The sequence below is a fragment of the Manacus vitellinus genome, unplaced genomic scaffold, assembly GCF_001715985.3.
Source record: "Manacus vitellinus isolate BGI_N305 unplaced genomic scaffold, ASM171598v3 scaffold_17_pilon, whole genome shotgun sequence".
NCBI classification, from domain to species: domain Eukaryota; kingdom Metazoa; phylum Chordata; class Aves; order Passeriformes; family Pipridae; genus Manacus; species Manacus vitellinus.
The window spans coordinates 3,101,766-3,123,713 of record NW_021939256.1 but is presented as its reverse complement, the minus strand read 5'-3'; the positions used below and the strand labels follow the sequence as shown (position 1 = coordinate 3,123,713).

Genomic DNA, 21,948 nt, shown 5'->3' with positions numbered 1-21,948 from the left:
GTTATCTGCGAGGAGTTTCTCGCTGCTGTTCGGCTGCCCCTCACTTCCCACTCTCAGGATTACTCTGCTAGAGCACGTTTCGAGGAGCACCCTGCTGGGACTTTTGCACGTTTTAATGAAGAAACTCCAACCCTTCAAACTTGGTCTTTCCCTCTAGCAAACATCTGACGTTATCTTTTTGTGAGGTTCTTTGTCATCCTCGTATGACAAATCAACTATCACCCGTAAATCATTATCTTGCTGTTTCCAAATACATGAAGTACTATTAATTTTAATATTTGCTTTTTCTGTATCAAAACCAGTTTACCATTCACATACAGTAACAGGAATATATAGTTTAAATTTTTAAGTGGTTTTGTTCTCTGTCTTGTACATCTCAGAAACTCTTTTAGGTCTGTGTTTAGGTCTGCTGGTCAAGACTTCTTTTCCCAGTGTGTTTAGCTTTATTTATTACTATTGAATGTCATTAGCTTCTTGTCTATATTTGCTATCTATTTTCATTTCCTTCTCTTTTATAAATAATACCCTTACTGTCAACAGGTACGTCTATTTCCCCTTTGAAGTAGACTCTGCTTGTGTGGTTTTCATCACTTTACCTCCAAGAATATGAAGTGTGAACACTTCCCAGCTCGTCTGATTTAGAAACTAAAGAGGTATGGTGGTGGCATGGTAGTGATTGCCACTTTAGGGAACCAGCTAGGTTTGTAATCATTTGTCATATGAGATTCTTCAATCCATGGCTTTAACTTTTTCATAGTACAGTCAAATTAGCTGAAAAAAGAATCCTGATTATGGCATACTATACTGAATCCTGTAGATTTGATTACAGGGGAAAACTGTTGAGTTTGATAGTGTAATAAGCCACAAAACCACTTACTTCTGTTTAGGAATCAAAAGGGGTAAGATAAAGGTTGTAGACAGAAGCCTTCGGACCTGTCTTTTGCTGTCCTGTGTTCACATTCTGGAAATCTTCAGTAAGATGAAAGGATTTGAGGAGCACCCTGCTGGCCAAAAGCAATCATCTAGCACAAGGTTGTTTTTAACTCAGTGGAACTATTCTTTCCCATTGAAAATGAGTTAGCAAAGATAGAGAGCAACCTTATTTTTAAGTGAAGTGTGTCCCCTTGAAAAGTATAAAAGTGTAGTTACGTCTTTACTTTTATATATAATTATGCTACCCTTTCTCTTTTCTTTCAGATCTCATGACAGTATTTGCTCTCTTCTTATCAAATGTACTGGAAGAGAGTTGCTGATATTTTTCTGTATTAGTTAAAACCCAACTTTGTATTGATGTGAGAGAAACTGACTGAATGAGCTATTCTAACCCTTATCTTATTTGAACCAGTCTTAAGACCTGTGAGATCCTAACTCAAGGTTCTACATGGAGAGATAGGGCAGCAAGCTAAAATAGCAGAAATTAGTTTCAGAGCTAATAAAGGAAGGTATTTATTCACTCTACTTATATTTCAGCCTTGGAACACATGGTTACTGATAGTTTACATAGGTTCAGAAATATCTTGGACAGATTTCAAGAAAAGTCTGTTAAAGATCATTAGATGCAAAGATTCCACTACAGTCTCATGGAGTATCTGCCTCATGGAACAGTACATGCTATGAAAACATTGTACAAACTTACATTTATTTTTACTTTCTGCTGAACAGATGCTACTAGTCTTTTTTGTAGGGAGGATACTGTATTAGATGGAGCTGTGCCCTGATCCAGAATGGCTCTTGCATTGCCTTATATGCACGAATCCAACTGTCTCTAAGGTTGTGTCCCAATTCCTCTAGACATCGTAATACTCACTACCAAGTTCTACATGTGGCATACATGAGACACCACTGGGAAATTGTTCCATATCAATGTGGCTACATTGTTCCATATCATTTGGTCTACACAGAAAAACCTAGGGAAGCAGGTTGTCCTTATTCACTTGTTGCTCTCCTCCTCCTCTCCCCGCTCTCCCTCTCCTCTCCTTGCTTCTTAGGACTCAGCCTTGTGGGTTTTCAGACCTCACTATTCATTTTGCTGCTCATGAGTGAGACAGACTTTCACGTTCTTGGATGCATCACAGCATGGTTTAGTTTCCAGAATTTCAGTGCAGGCTTTGAACTGATATCATTAAGGTGCTCTTAATAGAAATCCAATTATTTTTATTGCCCATCAGTGCCTGACACAGGCTGCCCAGAAGCAAACTGCTAGTGCTTAACTCAGCTTCAAACCTGATTTGCCAATAGGCCTACAGCCTGAACATTTGAGAGGAACCTATGACTGTATCAGCATCTAATCAACCCACATGTAAAGTTCTGTGGTGCATATGTACAACAGGCCTCAGAAATAGCATTTTCTCCCACAGAATTTGATAGTGCAACTAGGAAAGCTTCTCTGTTCCATGAAGTTGAGTGGAGTTTAGTTTAAGAGACAGAAATAGCACAGTTATGTGTAAATTAAATGACAATATTTGAAAACAACTCCGAAAGAATGAAGACTAGAAATCTTGTCTAATTAATATGTAACAATAGTCAATGATTTATTGCCTTTTCTATGAATATACAGTTTCTATTAGCAATATTTAGATATGTTTTCTCAGAAGTCCATAATTATTTATGTTTAATTATTTATGATTAAACAGTTTACAAGAAACAAGGCACTAAAATGTACAGTTAGTCATCCTTATTACATACACTGTGAGTTTCAGTAATTCCCCTCGTTTAGACAATTATTGAATCTCTTCCCCCAGTAGTACTTTTTGTTGCATTTCCTACATCTCCACCCATTAGAAAGTATACATTTTAGGGCCCTACTTTTGTCTCCTTTTACTCGATGTTTCTGTAGGAAAAACAAAGAATTTGCTATGAAAATTAGCTACACAATAAAGATAATGAAAACTCAATTTCTCACATTTCTAAGGACTCAAACATACTATGAGGTTCAAACTGTAATATGGGTATTCTTTATTAAATAAAAACAACAGCACAAAAAAGATTTGTTTAAAGGTGTGGTTTCAGAAGCTACTTCCGTGCAGGGCAGAACCAGATTTGGTGGCGTTTGAGGCACTAAAATACTAAATCAACACTTTATAACAGGTGAGATGACTGGGCTGACACCATGCTAGGAAAATCAGATTAGCCTAGTGGCTGTCACTTAGCTAAAAAGGGGATCTTAAATAATGTATAGTCTTCAGTGTAATTTAAAAAGCAAACACCAGAAATTGTTACTAATAAAAGGCAGAGACAACAAGAAATACCATCTAATACTCCATTAACATATTTAGTATCAGGAGTGTATACATTTTCAAGTATCTTATGACAAATAGCCCAGTACTTAAATGTTCATTCTGTTTTAGATCCTCACCAACTATAAGCACAAACACAGCACAGTGTAATTTTACATATTGTTAAAATACAACAGAATCTAATGTCACATAATAAATACAACACAGTGTAAAGAAACAGTGGTTTCCTAATTATTTGACCACTTATACAAAAATGACAATGAGGAGTGCCTAGATTCAAGTTTCTCCTTGAGGTTCTCAAGCTCCTGCGCTGGCATTGTTTTAGAGGTCTGGTTTTCAGTGCCTCTGCAGTGATCCTTCTGAACACATAAGGAAAGATCTCTTTCAGAGATTTTCAGAGGATCCTCACAGTCACCTTGACCAAAGCAATTCAGGTGCAATTTCAGCACTGATGGAATATACATGCAAAACAGGAAAAGATTCTGCAGGATAAGAAAAAGTGATGGTGGAGGGAGAACTTCACAGAACAACTCAAATAATACCCTGGGTCAGCACCAAATTAAAGTGAAAGTTTCTTTTTTCTCTTGGAAAGATAAGACCTCAAAACAAGGCTAACATGATGTACCGCCACAAGATGGTAGTACTAGCAGAGATGGTAATAACACATTGTGCTGGTTTAAAAGTTAACCAGCAGGGGGAATGAACCCAACTCAAAGGAGAGATTATAAGTCAGAATAACAATTTATTAAAATAATACAGTAAGTACAATAATACAAACAAACAATTGGTCTCAACCCACAAAAACCCAAATGTGTAACCCAGTACCCTGGGGCCTGAACAAAGTGGTGTTCCTTGGGCCCTGTTTGAGTCCAAAGTAAAGGGAGAGGGGAAGAACCTGCTGGTGGGAGAGCTGCTGCAGTCTGGGCAGAACTGGTGATCGCAGTCCAGTGGTGGTCTAAGTCTGGTTGAGAGCGATGAGATGCAGCCGTCCTCTGGATCCCACGAGTGGGTTGAAAAATGTTCCAAAACTCCAAGATTATATATCCTCCAGTTCAGGCAGGAATGCTTGGTACTCCCCTCAGGGCGGGGAGTTCACAAAGGGTGTGAGGACAGAAACATCCTTCTATCTCACAGGCCTCTTAACACCTAGTTTATAGCCTGAGGAGTCAGGCTCTATGGGCAGAGGGTGCGAATAGTCTATTGACAACAATAGTCTAGTTTCTGGGAAATGACATGGAAGGCTATAGAATACAGTTTTGGGTTACACCCACCATGCTCTATGGGCAGAGGGTGCGAATAGTCTATTGACAACAATAGTCTAGTTTCTGGGAAATGACATGGAAGGCTATAGAATACAGTTTTGGGTTACACCCACCATGATGAACTGATCTCAGCTGTCCTAACTAGGACACACATTTGGAAACATATTATCTCCTAAAGCATTTCCACTTCTTAGGTATTGTAAAAATAATTCTGTTAAACTGCATGATTTCTTGGAAAAGAGAGGTTCTTACTCAGCAACATAAGTCACTCAAATATCCAGGTTTACAACAAACTTTGTAAATACAGGAGTGCTGCTGGATGGTAGTTGGCAGCAAAGCAGTTTATACATCTTGTGGTTGAAAGTTCAAAAATGCAACCACAAAAAGAAAGATGTGATTAGGACTATGCTTTCTCGTTCTATGGGAAGCAGAGCAGACTAGAATTTCTCTGTCTTTGCATTGATGGATTATCAGAACTTTTTTTTTTTAGATACTGCTCTAAAATGTCATAACATCTGCATCTTGGGAAGATGAAGATCGAGTCTCTCATTATTTAATCCTTGACTCTTCAAAAAAGAAAAAAAAGTGAAAATACAAAATATTAAAAAAAGATATTTTTCATTTGGTTGAATTTATGTATATATCTAAGTGGGGATGGATTAGCACAGTTGGTTTTACTTTTTTTTTTTTATTTAAGAATGAGAACTAACTTGATGGAAGTAAAGATTTTACAAGGAAGAAAGGTGAGAATATACCTGCATGATACACCAACCATATCAGTTAACAACATCCTTACAGAAAACTGCTTCTGTCAGCTTAACACACTGAAGTTGTGGTAATTTATTGTTCTTGGTAGTTGAACACTGACAGGGCTTATTTTAAGCTGTCACATGATTTGGAAGATTTTAATGTACAACAATTTAAAAAATCGATTGCTTACCACCCAAAGCCATTTTTACAGATCACTAAAGCAACCCGCTGCTGTTACTATGCCCTTACTTGTGTTTTAAGTTGTGAGAGGATGTGGGCTTAAGTTTGCTGTGCTGTGGGACTTGACCCACTCATGTCCATGCTGTGCATAAGAGAAAGGCTTAGGTTTAAGCCAGTCTTTTCCCATGTCTGATTTTCCCAGCTCCTTGACAGCACACTTCTGCTGGATTTACAGAAGTAGAGTTGGTAGCTATGGCATTTGGACCAGAGCGAGAGCAGACATTGATACTTATCTACCAAGCCCATGACACCATGTAAAGGAATGTGTTGGCTTCAGTGGGATTGTGGAAGTATAAATTAGAAGCATGTTATTTATTTATCCGTCTACAAGAGGAGTAAGAGTAAGATTTACACCAGAAGACGGTGTTTTAATTGGCTGAGATAAAGCACTGTTATGATCATTTATTGATTATACCTCTAAATTTGCCACCTTATCAGTGTTACAAGGCACATTAGTGACACATTAAGCGATGATGTTTGTTCCTGCTGGCTAAAGCTCCTTACTTTTTATTCAAATACATCCACCGTCACTGACTTGGTAATTGGAAAAGATGACAGACAATTTGCACCTTGCCACAGTTCAACTGGCACCACCACATGGCTAAGTATATCTCAGTAGGACTATTGCATTCAAGGATAACAGAATAAAATCAGTATGGGAAGCCTTCATATGCTATCAGCCATCAATGAAGTGCAACAAAAAGCCCAGACTAGTCTCAGAGCCCTCATGCAAGCCAGTAATTGAAAGCAAATTAAGTGCATTTTGGAAACCAGTGGTGCTTTATTTGGCAAGGACTTCTCATTACGCCTCATTTTAGATGGAAAGTTGGAGGTAAGGCAATATTTGGGTTGGACATTGTTGCTCCCTAAGCAGAGGTTGAACCTCTCTAATAGGTCAGCACTGATAAACTCCTAGCCTGCCAAAATTTATGCCCTGGTTTAAATACTAAATCCATCAAATCACCTCCCTAATTTGTACTTTTCAGAGTCTCAGCATTTACAAGATCTTTTTCAGATAAATGGAAATTATCTTGTGTGTGTCAACTCAGATTTCGTACAGTGCACGGGATTGGAATTCAAAAGTTATAAAGCCACGTAGTTCATTGGGTTGAAGGACCGGTCAGTGGGAACACAGAGGTGTCTAATAGAACAAAATAATTTTTAGCAAAGCTTTGGTGAGATTAATAGGTCAAAATTTCAAAACTCCACAATTAAACAGAAGCAGGATTTTCCCCCCCCATATTATAGTGTGACACAGAATGTGCAGCAGGAACTTATATGGATGATTCAGCTGGTCCATTTGTGGCTTAGTACATAATTTCAGAACATAATTCTAAAAAAAGAAGAGGGATTTGTACATGACCAAATAATGAGCAGAGCTTGAGCATCTTGTATGTCAACTTGTTAGTGCCAATAAATAATAAATGACTACTAAATTGGTGTATAATTCCAGTTTCAGATTCAGGGCTATCCAAAAGTAGCTGAGAAGAAATATCTGAAGATTTGTAGAATACAATCAATCTCAAGTTGTGCTGAATACAAACCTACTTCTACTCTCTTGCCAAACCAATTTGATTAATGAGGTGCTCTAACAACTGATTAGAGACTGAAGCACACTACTATTCTGAAGCTGGACTGAACAACAAAAGGAAAACAAACAATCTCAATCAACATTTAAAAAAGTTCACCTAAATTAAATAAGGAAAATCTACAAATCTATTTTGCTTTATTTCTGTTAAATTAGAGAGCTATCTCCTTAAATATGTATATGTGTGTGTAGTGTAGGCTTTGTATCTAGCTAGCTCTTCAGCAAGAAGGCAACAGATTGTTTCTAGCTATTTTGACTGCTTAATTCATTTTTTCCCCTTTTGTTTTTGTCCTGTGGCTGTTTTGACAGATTAGAAGACTTGGCAAAAATATTTCTTATTCTTAGAGAGTTTAACCGTCTGGTGAGATCCATCCACACACCCTCCTGAGTATAACAGTTTTATGACCCACCACTACGTGGTGGACAACCTTTTCCTTTTTCTTGCTCTATAACCTATGTCATTTGGCAGACTACATGCTGGACAGATTTCATGTGCCTTTCCACAGTGCATAGCATGCGTGTCTGGATAATGTAGTCTCGGAAAATTGTTCAACTTCAGTTTAGTAAAGAGTGAGGTCTAATAACCCTGGCAGGATTCCTATTTGAAAGTGGCTACTTTTCTTATTGTCAGGCACTTGGAGCTGTGAATTCTATGATAAAGATGTCCAGAGTCTCAAAGGAAACAGAAGTGAAGACCATGCAGGGAAACTGTTCGACATATGTGACAATGTTACGTCTTGGGGCAGATAGAGCTGTCTTCACTTCTGACTTGTTCTGAAAAACACACCAATCCTTTTATTTTTTTTTTTCTTTGTAAGTTTTTAATTTCTTACTGACATGACTGATGATGTTGTGGGATGCCTAATCCCTTCACTACTAGACCAGTAAAATGTTCAGAGCCACAGCTAGCACATTTCTATTTAATAGCTCTTATTAGGCCCAGAAATCTGTCCACAATTCCATGTGCACCTTCCTTAGATATAAGAGAATCAAGCTTATCAGCAACACAGAAGTCTGTGATACCAAAAACAGATACCAAAGCTTGCTTTCATCGTAAAAATATATTATCCTATTCTTATAGATAGCAACAAATTATCTTCTTTCTTTTTATCACATGTACAGAGCTGTCCTCTCTAATATTTTTTAATTATATTAACAGTTGCTGCATATTGTCATAGCATCTTGGTACTTTGTTTATTTTATTAGTCTAAATGTATTATTTTTAGTATGCATTAGTACTTAATTTGCCCAGAAACACTTTTGAATATCTAACTAGAGACAAAGTTCAGGAAGAGCGATGATGTGTGAATTTACAGTCAGCTGCTTTGAGAGGAAACAGAATAGCATGAAAAGACAGGTTTTTTTCTTATGAAAGAAACTAAGATGCACCAGTCCTATAAAAATATCTTTGACCAAGCTAGCTCAAAATATGAAATCACGGGACTACTTGTGAAGGATTTGTCCGAAAAAAAATTCAATTAAATGTTATTTTAAGATTTACATGTAATTCCCCTGCCTAGGAAGTAACAATATATAAATGTGTAGCAGTTTATTGTTTTAATGTCATGAGAAACATACCTGAAAGTATGACACGGCACGAATGTGTAGTTGTACAGACTGTAACCACAGAGATTCAAAACAAAACTGGAAGCATTATAACGCAAGTGGGTAAGAAGGAAAAGGACATACTGTAAAAGCCATAAAAAAAAAATTATCTGCAAAAGATCATTGAAAAATACCTATGTAATCATACAAATCCTTGGGAGACTGTTAAAATTTGGTACTGGAAACACACAAAGATGAATGATCATTAAAAAATTCAGCACAACATCCTTAGCTGCCCTTTCCTGTGCTCAGGAAAGGGTAGCCCTGAACTATCCTTCCTTTCTCTGGTCACTGGACTGCAATGGGAAGATCTGAATGCCGAGCTCGGCCACACCAGGTACATCTGTTCTGTAAGGATTGCTTCTCCAAGGAGTGGCTGGGGAGGGCTGTGTTTTCAACCCTGGCTAAACACATCTCTGCAGTGTAGGAAAGAGCATCAGACAGAGGATTTCTGTCAAGCAGCAAGATCCCTTGCTCCAGTCATACAGCAGCCTGGGTATTGAAAGAAGCAGTACAACAGATGGCAGGATGAATCGATTCTTTGTCAAGGTAAGAGCTTTGATTTGAGGAAGTATCTGTGAAAGTCTTTCAGTGAGACTCTTCAACTACCTAGAAATAAGGAACTTTGTTATCCAGAAACCTCAAGCCTAACTTATGCAGAACCCCAAGGATTTACGAAGAATCACCACCACTTACACAGCTTCAGTACCCTGCATTAGCTCTGGTCCTGATGAATGACTTTTAGTCACAATTACATGGAGAAAGTGATCTTCTCTATACAGACTTTTCTCAGTGCTAACCTCTCTTCAAAATCCTTTGTTTCCTAGCCTGTGGGCAGAATCCAGAATGTATGGGCAGCTGTGTATAAAAGACTAACTAACCATGCTTTCTGTGGAAGGGGAAGGTGACGACAGAGGAACACACATTTCATGTTCAAATGTTGTGATATAGGCAGTCTGAGCTAGAGAAAGGAAAGAGCAAAACACATAGCTCTGAATGAAGTCCCCAGCTCATATTGCTGGTTAAAAAGCTAAGTGGAAACAGAGACATAAGGAATAAATGCAGGAGAAAAAAATCAACAAATGAAAAACTTTATACCAGGTAACAAATTAGATGAACTCCAAAGAGAGACACACCTGGAGCTAGGCTCATGTCAATTTGGGAAGCATAAAGGAATTCACCACATCTTGTCTAGAAGGTCATTGTTACTCTTCATAAGAACATAGAGGCTGAGAACCATGGCCACTACATGCCTGGTACACATTTGGAGTTAAGAAGAGATCATTTTGCCCAGTGTATCTTTTAAGTTCATTCTTGACAAAAACTCGTATAGCAAACCCAAAGAAGAACAGGTCTGTTCTTCTTAAAATATTGATGTATTTTATCTGTGGAAAAACCTTGAGAAAATTCATACATAGTTTGGCCAAGTGGTTATCAGGAAAACACAATTATGTGAAAGTTTGAATGATGTAATCTAGAAAAAAAGGGAGATGAACATATGGACATATTGTCTGAGATGGCTATATTAAATATAAGAAGAGTCAAACAAAAGAGAACGTAAATCCTAATACCAGAGGAAGTAATTGCAATCACAACAACAAAAACAAAAAAGGTAAAAATCACATTTCTGAAGTAATTTCAACTCCACCACATAAATCACTTTATAAGGCCTTGAAGTGGAGAAGCCAAAGCCTGGCAAGGAGATACATTACTTCACCTTGTTGATCTTTTACATTTTTCTATGTCTAGCACCCAATCTTACAGCAACCAACAGTCAACTACAAATGGGAAAACAAGAACCAGTGTCACCTGTGAACCATCTGTTATGTGCACCACAAAACCATCTTGTATAATTTGTGTTAGGTGTAACATTCTCATTTTTCTGCTATGCATGTACTGATCATTCTTTCTTTCATATCTTTATCTTCGCTCTTTCTTGGCTCTTGTGATTGTCTTAGAGCAGCTGGCACCAGTTCATCACTGTGTAGGTGTAACCCAAACTTTGTATTCTACACCCTCTATGTCATTTCCCAGGAACTGTTAACAGTAGACCATTTGCAGCAGCTGCCCAGAGCACACCTGACCCCTCAGGCTATAAGCTGGGTGTTAAGAAGCCTGTGAGATAGGAGGATGTTCCTATCCTCATATCGATGACTCAGGTGTGATAACTCTCCTCTGGGGAGTCATTAGCACTTCCACACCCAGCCTGAGGGGTCATGTCTGCTAATGGGCCACCAAGGATTCAAAAAATATCTCACAACTCACAATCACCTATTGTGGAACTCTCTGCCCTGGGGGAGGTACTGGGCATTCCCACTCAAACCTGAGTGTATATAGTCTTGGAGTCTTGGGACTTCTGGTCCCACTCATCGGATCCAGAGGAGGACCAGAACCTCAACTGGACTGCTATTACCACCCTCAACCAGACTGCAACCAGCACTCTCACCAACAGGTTTTCCTCCTCTTTTACTTTGGACTTAGGAGGACCACGTGGGGCTCAGCCCAGAGGCCAATGAACACCATGGTGTTTGTGCCCCAGAGTGCTGGGTTATACATCTGGGTTTTGTGGGTTAAAACCAATTGTTTGTCTGTATAACTGTATTTATTGTATTATTGTTATTAAATTGTAACTCTGACTTATAATCTCTTTTGAATTGGGTTAATTTCTCCTGCCGGTTTACCTTTAAATGAGCACAGTGATCTTCTTTCTTTTAAATAGAAACTGAATTAAAAGGGTCTATTGTTCAGCTTAAGAACTATAACTTTTGGTTTTAGGATAAGAAAATATACCAAAAAGCAAGGCATTGCCCACTTAGTAGAGTTTGAAAACACGCATATTTTAAAGGATATTTAAATAAAAAAAAATAAAACAATCTTTCATGAGCCATGGTATAACTTCCAGGAGTCCAAGTTACCCTTATCTCACATTTCGTGAGATTCTCCCTGGGCTATTTCATGCCTTTTCTAGACCTGGATTGTCTCTCTATTCTTGCTCTATTTGCAGTGTTGTAATTGTCTCCGTTCGTCACCTTTTAACACCTGGTTTCCATTTCATCGTTTCAAATTACTTCCACTTAGAACCGGCGTGGAAGGAATCCCATCACTAGTTAAGACAAATGTCTTCCCCATTCTTTTTTCTGGATAATGCCTGACCAATTGTCATAACCACTGAAATAACTGACTCATCTTTCAGACCACAGAATGCGATCTCAGAACAAAAAGATCTTCACTTCTCTTTACTTCTTTCTTTTGCCTCTACTGTTACTATACTTTCCCATAGTGCTTCTGTTCAGCAGGAAGAAAAAAAAAGTGTCCATAACAATATCCTTCTTTGGAATTCCTGTACTTCCTTCATATGGCCAATTTATAAGAAAATCGAAAGTGCAGTCAAAAAGATCTGCCTTCAGATTTCATACATGGCCTATTATTTCTATCTTGCAGCAGCTCTGCATATTTTTTTTAGTCTGTCATATAAAATAAGTTGTAATAAATAGCTCCCACTGTGACTGCTGGTGTTAGCACGTTGAAGGGAGTAGCGCGCGTACCACAGTGTTAACCACAGTGAGTACTGTGGTTGATAATGGCAGTGCTTGGAAAGATGAATCACCAGCAGTGAAAGCAGTTCAAGAAAAAGAAACACATACGCACATACTCACACACAAAAAATCCCAACCCAAAACAAAACCAAAAGGAACTCACTCCACCAGAAAGAACATCCAGGGAAAGAGAGAGGAGTGTAACTGGGAATGTATGCTTTGTAACATACTTTAATTTGAATACATTGCTCACAGTATGGACTTGCCCTTATGAACCATGATCTGAAAATACTTTATTAAATAACGTGATACTTGGATTTTTCAATGAAAATTCATGGTTTTGTTAATTTTTCTCACTGCTTCAAATGATGGTTTACACCTTCCTGTAAAATAGGTTTTCACACATCAGAAGCTCTTATGAAGCTTTGCGGGGTTCTGCATTTCACATTCTCTTAACCCTTGCCCCACTAGAATAAATGATTGCCTGGGTAAGGATTACCTTTATTTGTGCTTTCCTACTATCTACTGTTCTGGACACCCAAACTCTGTGGGTACCTTCATGTGAATGCTTCACACAAATCATGTCCATCACCCCGCACTGACAGCAAACGCAAGAAACACACCACCATAATGCACAGGACAGAACAAAACAGAACAGTGCTTCAGGACAGGAATGATTCCCTTGAACTGCTTCCCACCCTATGTGAAGGAAAAGAGGGTGAATTTTAAGTCTTTTCTTCTTGCTAAGGAGAGATTGAGATACTCAAGCTAGCTGCTACACCATCAAGTATTGCATAGGAAGATAGAGGGAGACTTTGCCAACGGGCTGGCTAGCTCACTGCATTTTAAGAGCTTTATGAATTGTTAAAAAGCTCTTCCCCTCAGAATGACTCCAGGTGAACAGCACACAGTGCTGGCAGCAGCATTTGACCCTCTTATTTCGGTATTCTACTTCAATACAAGACGGGCCTGGGAAAGAAGGAACAAGCACAATGGCTTCTGAGGAAGAAGTCACCTTCTTTTTAACTTCGTAAGGGTCAAGGCTCAAAAAACCAGAGGGCCAGTCCACAACCATTCTCTCAAACAGCCAGCCAGCTGGGAAATACTACTGTTCTTCAGAAGGAAAGGGCTCAGTTACTACAGTGGTCCTTTTGCTACTTCCTTAATTTTCACATCTTCTATGAAGAATAAGTTATGGACTATATTAACTAGAGACAAGTTTACTTTTTCCTAAGCCCCAGAATAATGATCCAACTGATACCTGTCAATCAACTGCTGCCTCAATAGCAGAGAGCAACTCCAATCCTTGCATTAATTTGAAAAATGGTAGATAGGAAGAGATAGAAATCAAAATAAACACTACAGCCTGATGTTTAAAGCTGTTATCTTAAGAACACACAATGTAAGAACACCTGGAGTACCTTAAATTTCACAAGGATGCAAGGGCGTTCTGAGAGGGGAAAATATGTTCACATTTTAAACACTGTGCATGTCTGAGTTAAACAAATCAGAACTACCTACAAATGAACAATACGGTTTTCCCCTCGGTAGACTATACCACTGTTTCCCTAAATATTAAGAGTCATAGTGTGTTCACTATCAGCCAGGCACCTACCCTGTCACTGTACATTCACATTAAAAAACCTTCTTTCCAGTGCGCGTTACTCATAAACGTGTGAATCAGACTGACTCTCTGCCCCTTTATGTTCTAAGGGGAATTAGGAAAGGGTCTGTTATAGGATGATACAGGCCATTCTTTTGTGATGGTCTGCAGTTTTCTCTCCCAATACATTTTCTTTTTATTTAGCACTTCCATTTTTATCCTGTGTTCTTCTTCGGCCATCTCACACTCTCTTTCTATTTGCTGTATTTTTGCCACATGAACTTCATTCATTTGGATTAACTGCAGTTGCAAAATTGACATTTGCTGATGATGTTCTTCCTCGTGCATTTTTTTCAGAGCACTTTCCTGAGATGCTTTACTTCTGTAGTTCTTATCTGCTGCTATTCTGACATCAGAACACGAAGGCTCAGGTTGGGAGGTACCTTCACATACTGGAAAATGTACCAGCTCTTTGTCTTCATCACAAAGTTCTCTGTTTGAGACAACAAATGATTCTGCAAAACAAAAGAAGAAAAAGTATTATAGTATTCCCTTCCCTTCCCTCAAGAAACACAAATGTGATAAGTTATTGATACATGCATCTAAACCTTGCACTTCTGTACCAAAGTACAGGAGCCAATACCTAACGCAGTTCTGTTACAGAATACTAAGAGTATAATGGTCTGAACCGAACTACTCTTGGCTCTGTTGTTACACTTCCATGGCTATAATGGGAGCTCAGAATACTAAAGTGAATACAGACATTTATAAGTGGATACCTAAATTTAGGTGGCTGAGTCCAGAGCTAAACCTTAATGCAGCTGTTTAAGCTAAATCCATATGTGACTTGCAATACTTTTATGAAAGATCTCAGTGTCAGGTGAAGAGCTGTAGCAACATGAATATCAAGAGAGTGAGGGAATACTAGGAAGAATACCTCTCATTCCTTTCATATCACTACTGTAGGTGTTGTAAACACAGTAGTGTACATTTTTAGGAAAAAATTACATTATTCTAACTTTGAGAAGGCTCTACCAATTCTTCTGAAATAAAAGAGACTACTCATGGAACAGAACAGTTACCACTGCAAATGAGGGTCTCAAAATACATTCCTTTACAAATCCTGATGACTAATTATGGTAAGTACAATTATGAAAGAGACATTCTAAGAATGTTATCTAACAACGTAGCTACTGATGTCTTTTGAGCAAGGACAGTCTCCTATGTGAGATCCTGACACAATAAAACTTGCAAGAAACCGTTGTAGCCATCCTCCCTTCTGTTTTTGCATTATTCCTTATGTGTATGCTTTCCAAACAAAGAAGAATGTAGTGCTGAACTTTCTCAGAAAGGCCGTTTCCAATGTGGACTGTAATGTGAAATATGGCTCTACATACTCTCTGTAGTCCTTGAAAACAAAGGAGGAAAGACCTACAGGGAACTCTTGCAGCAGACAATTTTGTATCAATTTTCTGCTGGTGGATTTGTTTGTTTGTTTGTTTTAACCAGCAAAATTATACTTTATAAAGAATACAAATATCCTTGGGACTCTTCTCTGGAAAGCCAGCATGATAGCTACTGTGATGCTTGCCACAAAGCAGCAAATATGTCAGAAACTGATGAAAAAAACTTGTGAAAACCCTCAGTTTAACTCCCAGAGGCCTAGGGTAATACACAAAGTCTTGTAATATCATAGCTGTGAAATTACTTTTCTATAACCAGCAGTCCCAGCTAGGTAGAGAGATTTAGACTGCTGAAAGAGAATCACTGGCAAAATCACATACAAAACAGTGCTACTTCCATCATTACAGTAACATTTATACCTTGACTAGAAGCATCAGGCTGATATTCAGAATCTTCTTCTGGTGGGCTCTGCAAAAAGTACATTTGCTCAGGCATTATGCTGGCAATCTTCTCTTTCCCTACGATGTGAGTATTTATAAGCGGACTAATACTTCTTTTTACCTTCTCCCGCCTTTCATGTGCCATTATCTTTTTTGTCCGTGCCTTGATATTTTCCCAGCATTTCTTTAACTGTTTGAAGTCTCGCAGTGATACACTGGGCTGTGAATTATATTCATGAGCTAGCGCTTGCCAGGTACGTTGTTTCAGAGCAATAGTTCTTGCATCACTTTTTTTACATTCAAGCACATATTTGTATTTTTCAACTAACGCAAGCAGCACACTCTTCTCCACTTCCGAGAAGTATTTAGCAGGCTTTATTATTTCGTTTTGCATTTTCTACTGTTTCTCCAAGAAGCCAAAATTCCTATGAAAACAATGTTGAAAGGAAAAAGAAAAACAAAAAACAAACACAAATTAGAACTAGTTACAGTATCAGGAAACCATGTTTCAGCAAATAAATTCTCAGCATAGCTTCTGGTTCATTTTAATAGAATAGTTTGAGTAGTTCTAGAGTACATAATGGAACAATCGGGTAATATATAGTATAGTTCCATGCTGTTTTGTGTTGCCACTTCAGTGGGTACGCAGTTCCAGAAGTAGACCACGGGAGGCCTTTGTTACGATTTGTCTTGATACAAAATACTTGCTATTCAATTTACTTAGTGACTTGTTTTCAATATCTTATTTTCCTGTTTATTGCACTTTTTTACATCCAAAGAATTTTCAAAGTCCTGAACTGTGCAACAAGTTCTGAAATACAGCCCTTGATAACTTTGGGTTTAAGTCTAAAGACACTTCATGCGGTTTGTTTTTTCTTTGGTACACAAAAGAGCCTCTTCTGCCCTTGCTGACTGTATATTTCTAATTACCCCCCTCTCCCTGCAGTATTTGCAAGTTGTATGAGAAATGATACTAAGAAGTTTTCTTTTTAAAGACCTGTCAGCTTGGTTCTCCCCTGAGCTCTGCCCTCCTTGTCTGACACCCAACAAGGCAACAGGATCCTGACCTTATTACAATAATGAGGAGCGGCAAGGGTTGCAAGAAGACACAAAGGAATTATGGAGACTAAGTGCTTGGAAGGTACAGGTCCTTCACCCTTTACTGCTGAAGCCTGCCTGTGTGGCACTTCTTTTTGCCTGCCCTGCTCATCACTCTTGGGAGCGAACAGCCAGGCTAAAAAGAGTTTTGGCTTCTCTCAGTACAGATACTGCTACACATTTACATCACATCAACAACTGCCCCTCTTCTCAAGCCTAGGACCTACGTGGTCAATAGGAAAAGGGTAGCTGATACCAGGGAATTCTGACATTAAAAAAAAGGAAGAAAACAGTGTTGCCTTGAATTATCAACACGTGACTATGCTGCAAAATGTATTTTTTTCTTTTATCTTTTCACACTCTTCCCTCTATTTGTTTTCACTATAACTGTGTAGCCCAAATTACTTTTATAGTTTGGGCAGAAACTTCTGGATAATTAAGTAGGAAAAGGACAGCAATGCTGCCTTAGTTCACATTTCTTCTGATTTTAATCACAAAACTCAAAGATAGAACATATATAAGATAATTGGTTCATATTCCTAACAGTCTAGGACTCTCCTAAAACAAATTTTCTGCTATTTTGCCCATTGTTTCACTGCTTGACCCTTAGATGAGTTCAGTTGGTTAGAGAATGCTGCTAATAATATCAAGGTCATGGGTTTGATCCATGTACAGGTCATTCACTCAATGTTTGGACCCAATGATCCTTGTGGGTCCCTTTCAACTCAGAATGCTCTGTGATTCTGTGATACTTCTCTCATAACATTACTTGACGATGCACTAGATATCACCATCATGTTTCCTCTTTTCAAAGTATTTTTCCTTAACTCCACTGCACTAGGACTTTCTTTGTGCCATTCTTGTAATCCCTTTCCTCCAAACATCTCAATATTTATAGTTATTCTCACCTCATTCAGTAAAGGTAACTACTTATATTTATAAAGAAACCCAACAGACAAGCTAATGTCAAAATGAGAACATGAGTGACTTAAAAACAGCAGCTTTCTCAAGTAGCCCATACAATATGACAAAACCCAGCTGTCCTGGTTTCATCTGGGACAGTGTTCATTTTCTTCTTAGTCACTGGTACAGTGCTGTGTTTTGAATTTAGTATGTGAATAATGCTGATAACACATTGATGCTTCAGTTGATGCTCAGTGGTGCTCACTCTAAGTCAAGGACTTTTCAGTGTCCCATGCTCTGCCAGCGAGCAGGAGCACAAGAGGCTGTGAAGAAGCACAGCTAGGACAGCTGACCTGAACTGGTCAAAGGGATAACTCCACACCATAAAATGTCATGTTCAGTGTATAAATGAGGAGGGAGTTGGCTGGGACCCGCCCATTGCTGCTCTGGGACAGGCTGGGCATCAGTCACCAGGTGTTGGGCAGCTGTATTGTGCCTCACTTGTTTCTCCTGAGTTTTGTTCCTCTCTCTCTCTCCTTTTCATTACAAGTATTACTATATTTTACATTGTTTCAATCATTAAACTGTTCTTATCTCAACCCACAAGTTTTGCTTTTTATTCTAATTCTCCACCTCACCCCACTCAGGAGCAAGGAGTGAGCAAGCAGCTGCGCGGTACTTCGCTGCTCCTTGAGGTTAAACCATGACACCAGCAAAACAAAGAGGAGTCAAAGAATAGAGGAGGCAGTAGAACAAAGCCTGGAATAGCAAAACTGAAACAAGGTGAATTGAAACAAGTAACAGCCTAAGTTAAGTCAGTATTTAAGTTGTAGCCCTACTGAAAAAGGCAACAAACACTTGGTTTGTACTTTCTGTCACTGCTCTCTTGGGTAATTGCTGGGCAAGTACTGACTGGGCAGGTAGCACCTATATAGTTGCTGGCTAGTCACAGTTCTGCTCTTACCAAATGCTGGTGTCATGGGGACATGGGAGAGCTGGAGTTTTTGCAGTAGACAGGATTTAGGGGACAAAGGGAAAGCTCCGTAGGAAACCAGACTTTAATAGTGCTACTGCTCGCAGAACACAGCTCACAGCTTGTTTATTTTACATGAAAGAAAAAGGTGCAAGAAGGAAGAGAGCTGGGTGGATAAACCTAAGGAAGACAGTTTCCTGATTCAGTATTTCCTCCATCATGCTATATCAAGTTATTTTTTTTACAGTCTGTGAAAACTTAAGTCACCCCACGACGTGTTGGTGACAGGAATTCTTAAAAAGCTATAATCTCACAGAAAAAACTAAGCATAAGCCAAGAAACTTCTTTTATCACATACATACATCGCATAGATATTGTAATGTCTAGGTCTACTAGAAGAGAACAGCTACTTCAGAAGTTCCTTAAATAAAACATAAATTAAGAAAAGAGAAAAAGAAAGGAAGTTGACATCCTAACAAAGATACTGAAAACTGCCAACTTTGCTCCATGAAACAACTCTGAAAACATATAAAATAAAATAGACTATAATGGGATAGATTCTACCTACTGATCTCTTTTACTTACATAGCTATTGTACTATTCCAAACCATTAAGCTGCTTTGGACAGCTGCTGAAACAAAATTCTTGGGACTAAATATTAGGGCTCTCTCTTAGCCTCAATTCTACCAAAGAATGGGATGAAATGCAGTCCCACCAGCAACTCATAAGATCCAATAGCCTATGACCCTTGAAAAACCCAAATCAGAGACTCCATGTGACCAGGAATGGCTGATTCTACCTTCTGCTGATGCATGTAAATCTTATTTCTAGCTTTGAAAAGGTGTGAGAATCTCAGACAAAAAAATCATTACGTGTTTGTGTGTAGAAAATTCCTTTAATTAGAGACACTGGATATTTTGGAAACTAAGTTCAAAAAGTTAAACAACGTTACTAGGACTTCTGGATTCCAGGTGCTAAGTATCTAGCTATATAGGTTGGCAGACACAACTGATGTCAGTAAATATCTGAAACATTTCCAAATATGACTTCATATATATTAACAAATTATGTACTAGAATAAAAGCTCGTTTTTCATGGATGGAGTCACAGCAAACTTAAATATCACTTTCATACCACGCAATCATTTATTTCTATTATTTTTACTGTGGTAGCACCTGAGATCCCCAGTCATAAGTTGAAAACATAGGTCCTACACCGAGAAGAATATATTAGTCTTCTCTTCCCCTAAGCACATTCCTAATATTTTTTTCCTACACATACACACTGTAACTGTGTCCTTTCTGTGAAGAAGCCAGGTTTATGATCTAGGATGCATAAAAGAACCCAAGAATTGGTGTGAGCAGTTTTATGCACTTACTACACAGAAGAGTTCTTGAAGATTCTTCTCAAGCTCTTACATGCTTAGCCTGCTTGCTTCAATATTACAGCCCACTTGCAATTAGGTGAACAGAAAGTACTCTGAGATGTCAGAGAACTTAGTATGCTGAGAAGTTGCAGCAAAACACCACCATGTATTTATATTCACCTCTTTTTCTTTATGCATATTAATCACCTTCTGGCAGCTCACTGACTCCTCTGCAGAATACAAGAAAGGACTCTCGCAAGCCCACAGAATTTCCATTTCAAGGCTAAGAGAGCCTTCCAGGACATATGCCCAGGATATAATTTAGTAGGTAGGAATCTGTGTTGAAATGAAAGTAGTTTACGGTGTAGAACTCATCCAGTAAACAGGATTGATTTATGTGGGTGCCTGAGGACAGCTGCAGAGTAAATTCTAAGAAACAAAGAATGGAAAGCTTCTCCCACTCTTACAGGTGCCTAGCCTCCAAGACACTTGCAGTAAGGAAGCACTTTATCCTATTTATCTTACCCTGGCATGACTCAATTCACAACTTGCCTTAAAAGAAATCAGTGTTCTAAGTACTTGTCCTCTCACACAAACCTTTATAGCTTTAAGATAACAGAAATATCTCTCAGCTCCTCATCTTTACTTTGAAAGCACTTTGTGCTGCTTTCTTTTAAAGACTATAAGGTGTGTGCTGTGATCTGCTGGAAGAATATCTTGAAAAAAAAATTACACAAGTTAAGAAGTGCACACATGTTCATAAGTATGTTATATATATGTATTATTTTGCTTGCACACACCTAAACAGACACCCAAACTCCAATCAGTTGCAAAGAAGCCCTTCAGGTTGGCATGTATGAGCAGCATCTTCGGTCCATCAAATATTTCTTTTAGGCATAAGAAAATGCAGAGAGAATGTTATGGTGGAAGACTTAACCAAAATGTTAAGGTTACACTATCCAAACCCAAAGAAAATAGCAAACTGTGGTCACAGTGTGAGAATTAATTACATGTACCAATGCCAACAGAATTACTACCAGAAATAGTCAAGAACTGAAAAAAAGAAAATTTATGTATCCAACTTAAATTGCAGGCAAAGCTTCAAGCATAGTCAGCAATTAACAGCATTGGAAATCTATTATAATTCTGTCCTTTTCATCCAGTGTTTGAGGATGAAAGAAAGGCACTGGAATGAGCCACATAAGTCACAACAGGTTTATATTTCATTTGAATAACAGAACCAGAAGTAAATAGTGTTCTTCTTCAAATGTTAGGTTTTCCTCACTGAGCTTCCATTAATGTTCCAGGCCTGACCCTGTCTACCTTGAGACTTGAAATCACTAGTTAATTAGGTGTATATTCCAAATATGAATCAGTTCTATATGGAAATTGTGTTTTAATCAGATTAAAAAAATCCCACCTCTTTGGGTGCTTCCCCCACACACAACGTTTTAATACAAACGAGGAGTTATCACGGATCATCCAGCAAATGAGCAAAACAATCTATTACTAAAAATTCACAGTACTTTGCCTAAATTTCTCCTGTCGAATTTTATAGACCAATACACGGAAATGTATTTTAAAAAAATACAGGATATTAGACTATATATACACAGAGATACATTTCAAGCGGGTCATCCCGCTACCTATGGAGGACATCCAAAGCACTTTGTGCACGCAAGGTAATGGATGCAGGTTGTTATTCCGAACGACTGCCTGAAATCCATCAAAAATAGGCATAATACAGGAATCCTACCAGACTCTCCCGCACCCGAACTTCTCAAACATTAACTCGAGCCTTGTGTGTTTTTGGGGTTTTTCTAATCTCCACGCTAGCTCCTCTTCTGCTCGAAGGAGAAAGGAGAGCAGGTCCCGGCTCCACAAAGGCGGCCGCTCCACCCTGGGCGGCGCGGGAGAGCTGCAGGCGGGTATCGGGCGCATCTC

The 21,948-nt window shown here is 38.6% G+C and overlaps 1 protein-coding gene across 4 annotated transcripts; it reads right to left on the bottom strand.

Annotated features, from left to right (window-relative positions):
* Window positions 1-12,430: 12,430 nt before the first annotated feature.
* On the bottom strand, window positions 12,431-21,883 carry MSANTD3 (Myb/SANT DNA binding domain containing 3). 4 transcript variants are annotated; one of them, XM_018070066.2, is made up of 5 exons: window positions 21,761-21,883; window positions 20,805-20,891; window positions 15,786-16,089; window positions 15,644-15,692; window positions 12,431-14,335 (listed from the first exon to the last, which is right to left on the bottom strand). In XM_018070066.2, the coding sequence occupies exons 3-5, from the start codon at window positions 16,056-16,058 to the stop codon at window positions 13,926-13,928; spliced, it is 732 nt and encodes a 243-aa protein (XP_017925555.1). In that variant the 5' UTR covers window positions 16,059-16,089; window positions 20,805-20,891; window positions 21,761-21,883; the 3' UTR covers window positions 12,431-13,925. The 4 variants fall into 4 exon arrangements, with proteins under 4 accessions (XP_017925555.1, XP_017925552.1, XP_017925553.1 ...); XM_018070063.2 differs by having other exon boundaries at window positions 15,644-16,089; XM_018070064.2 differs by lacking the exon at window positions 20,805-20,891 and having other exon boundaries at window positions 15,644-16,089.
* Between the last annotated feature and the right edge of the window lie 65 nt (window positions 21,884-21,948).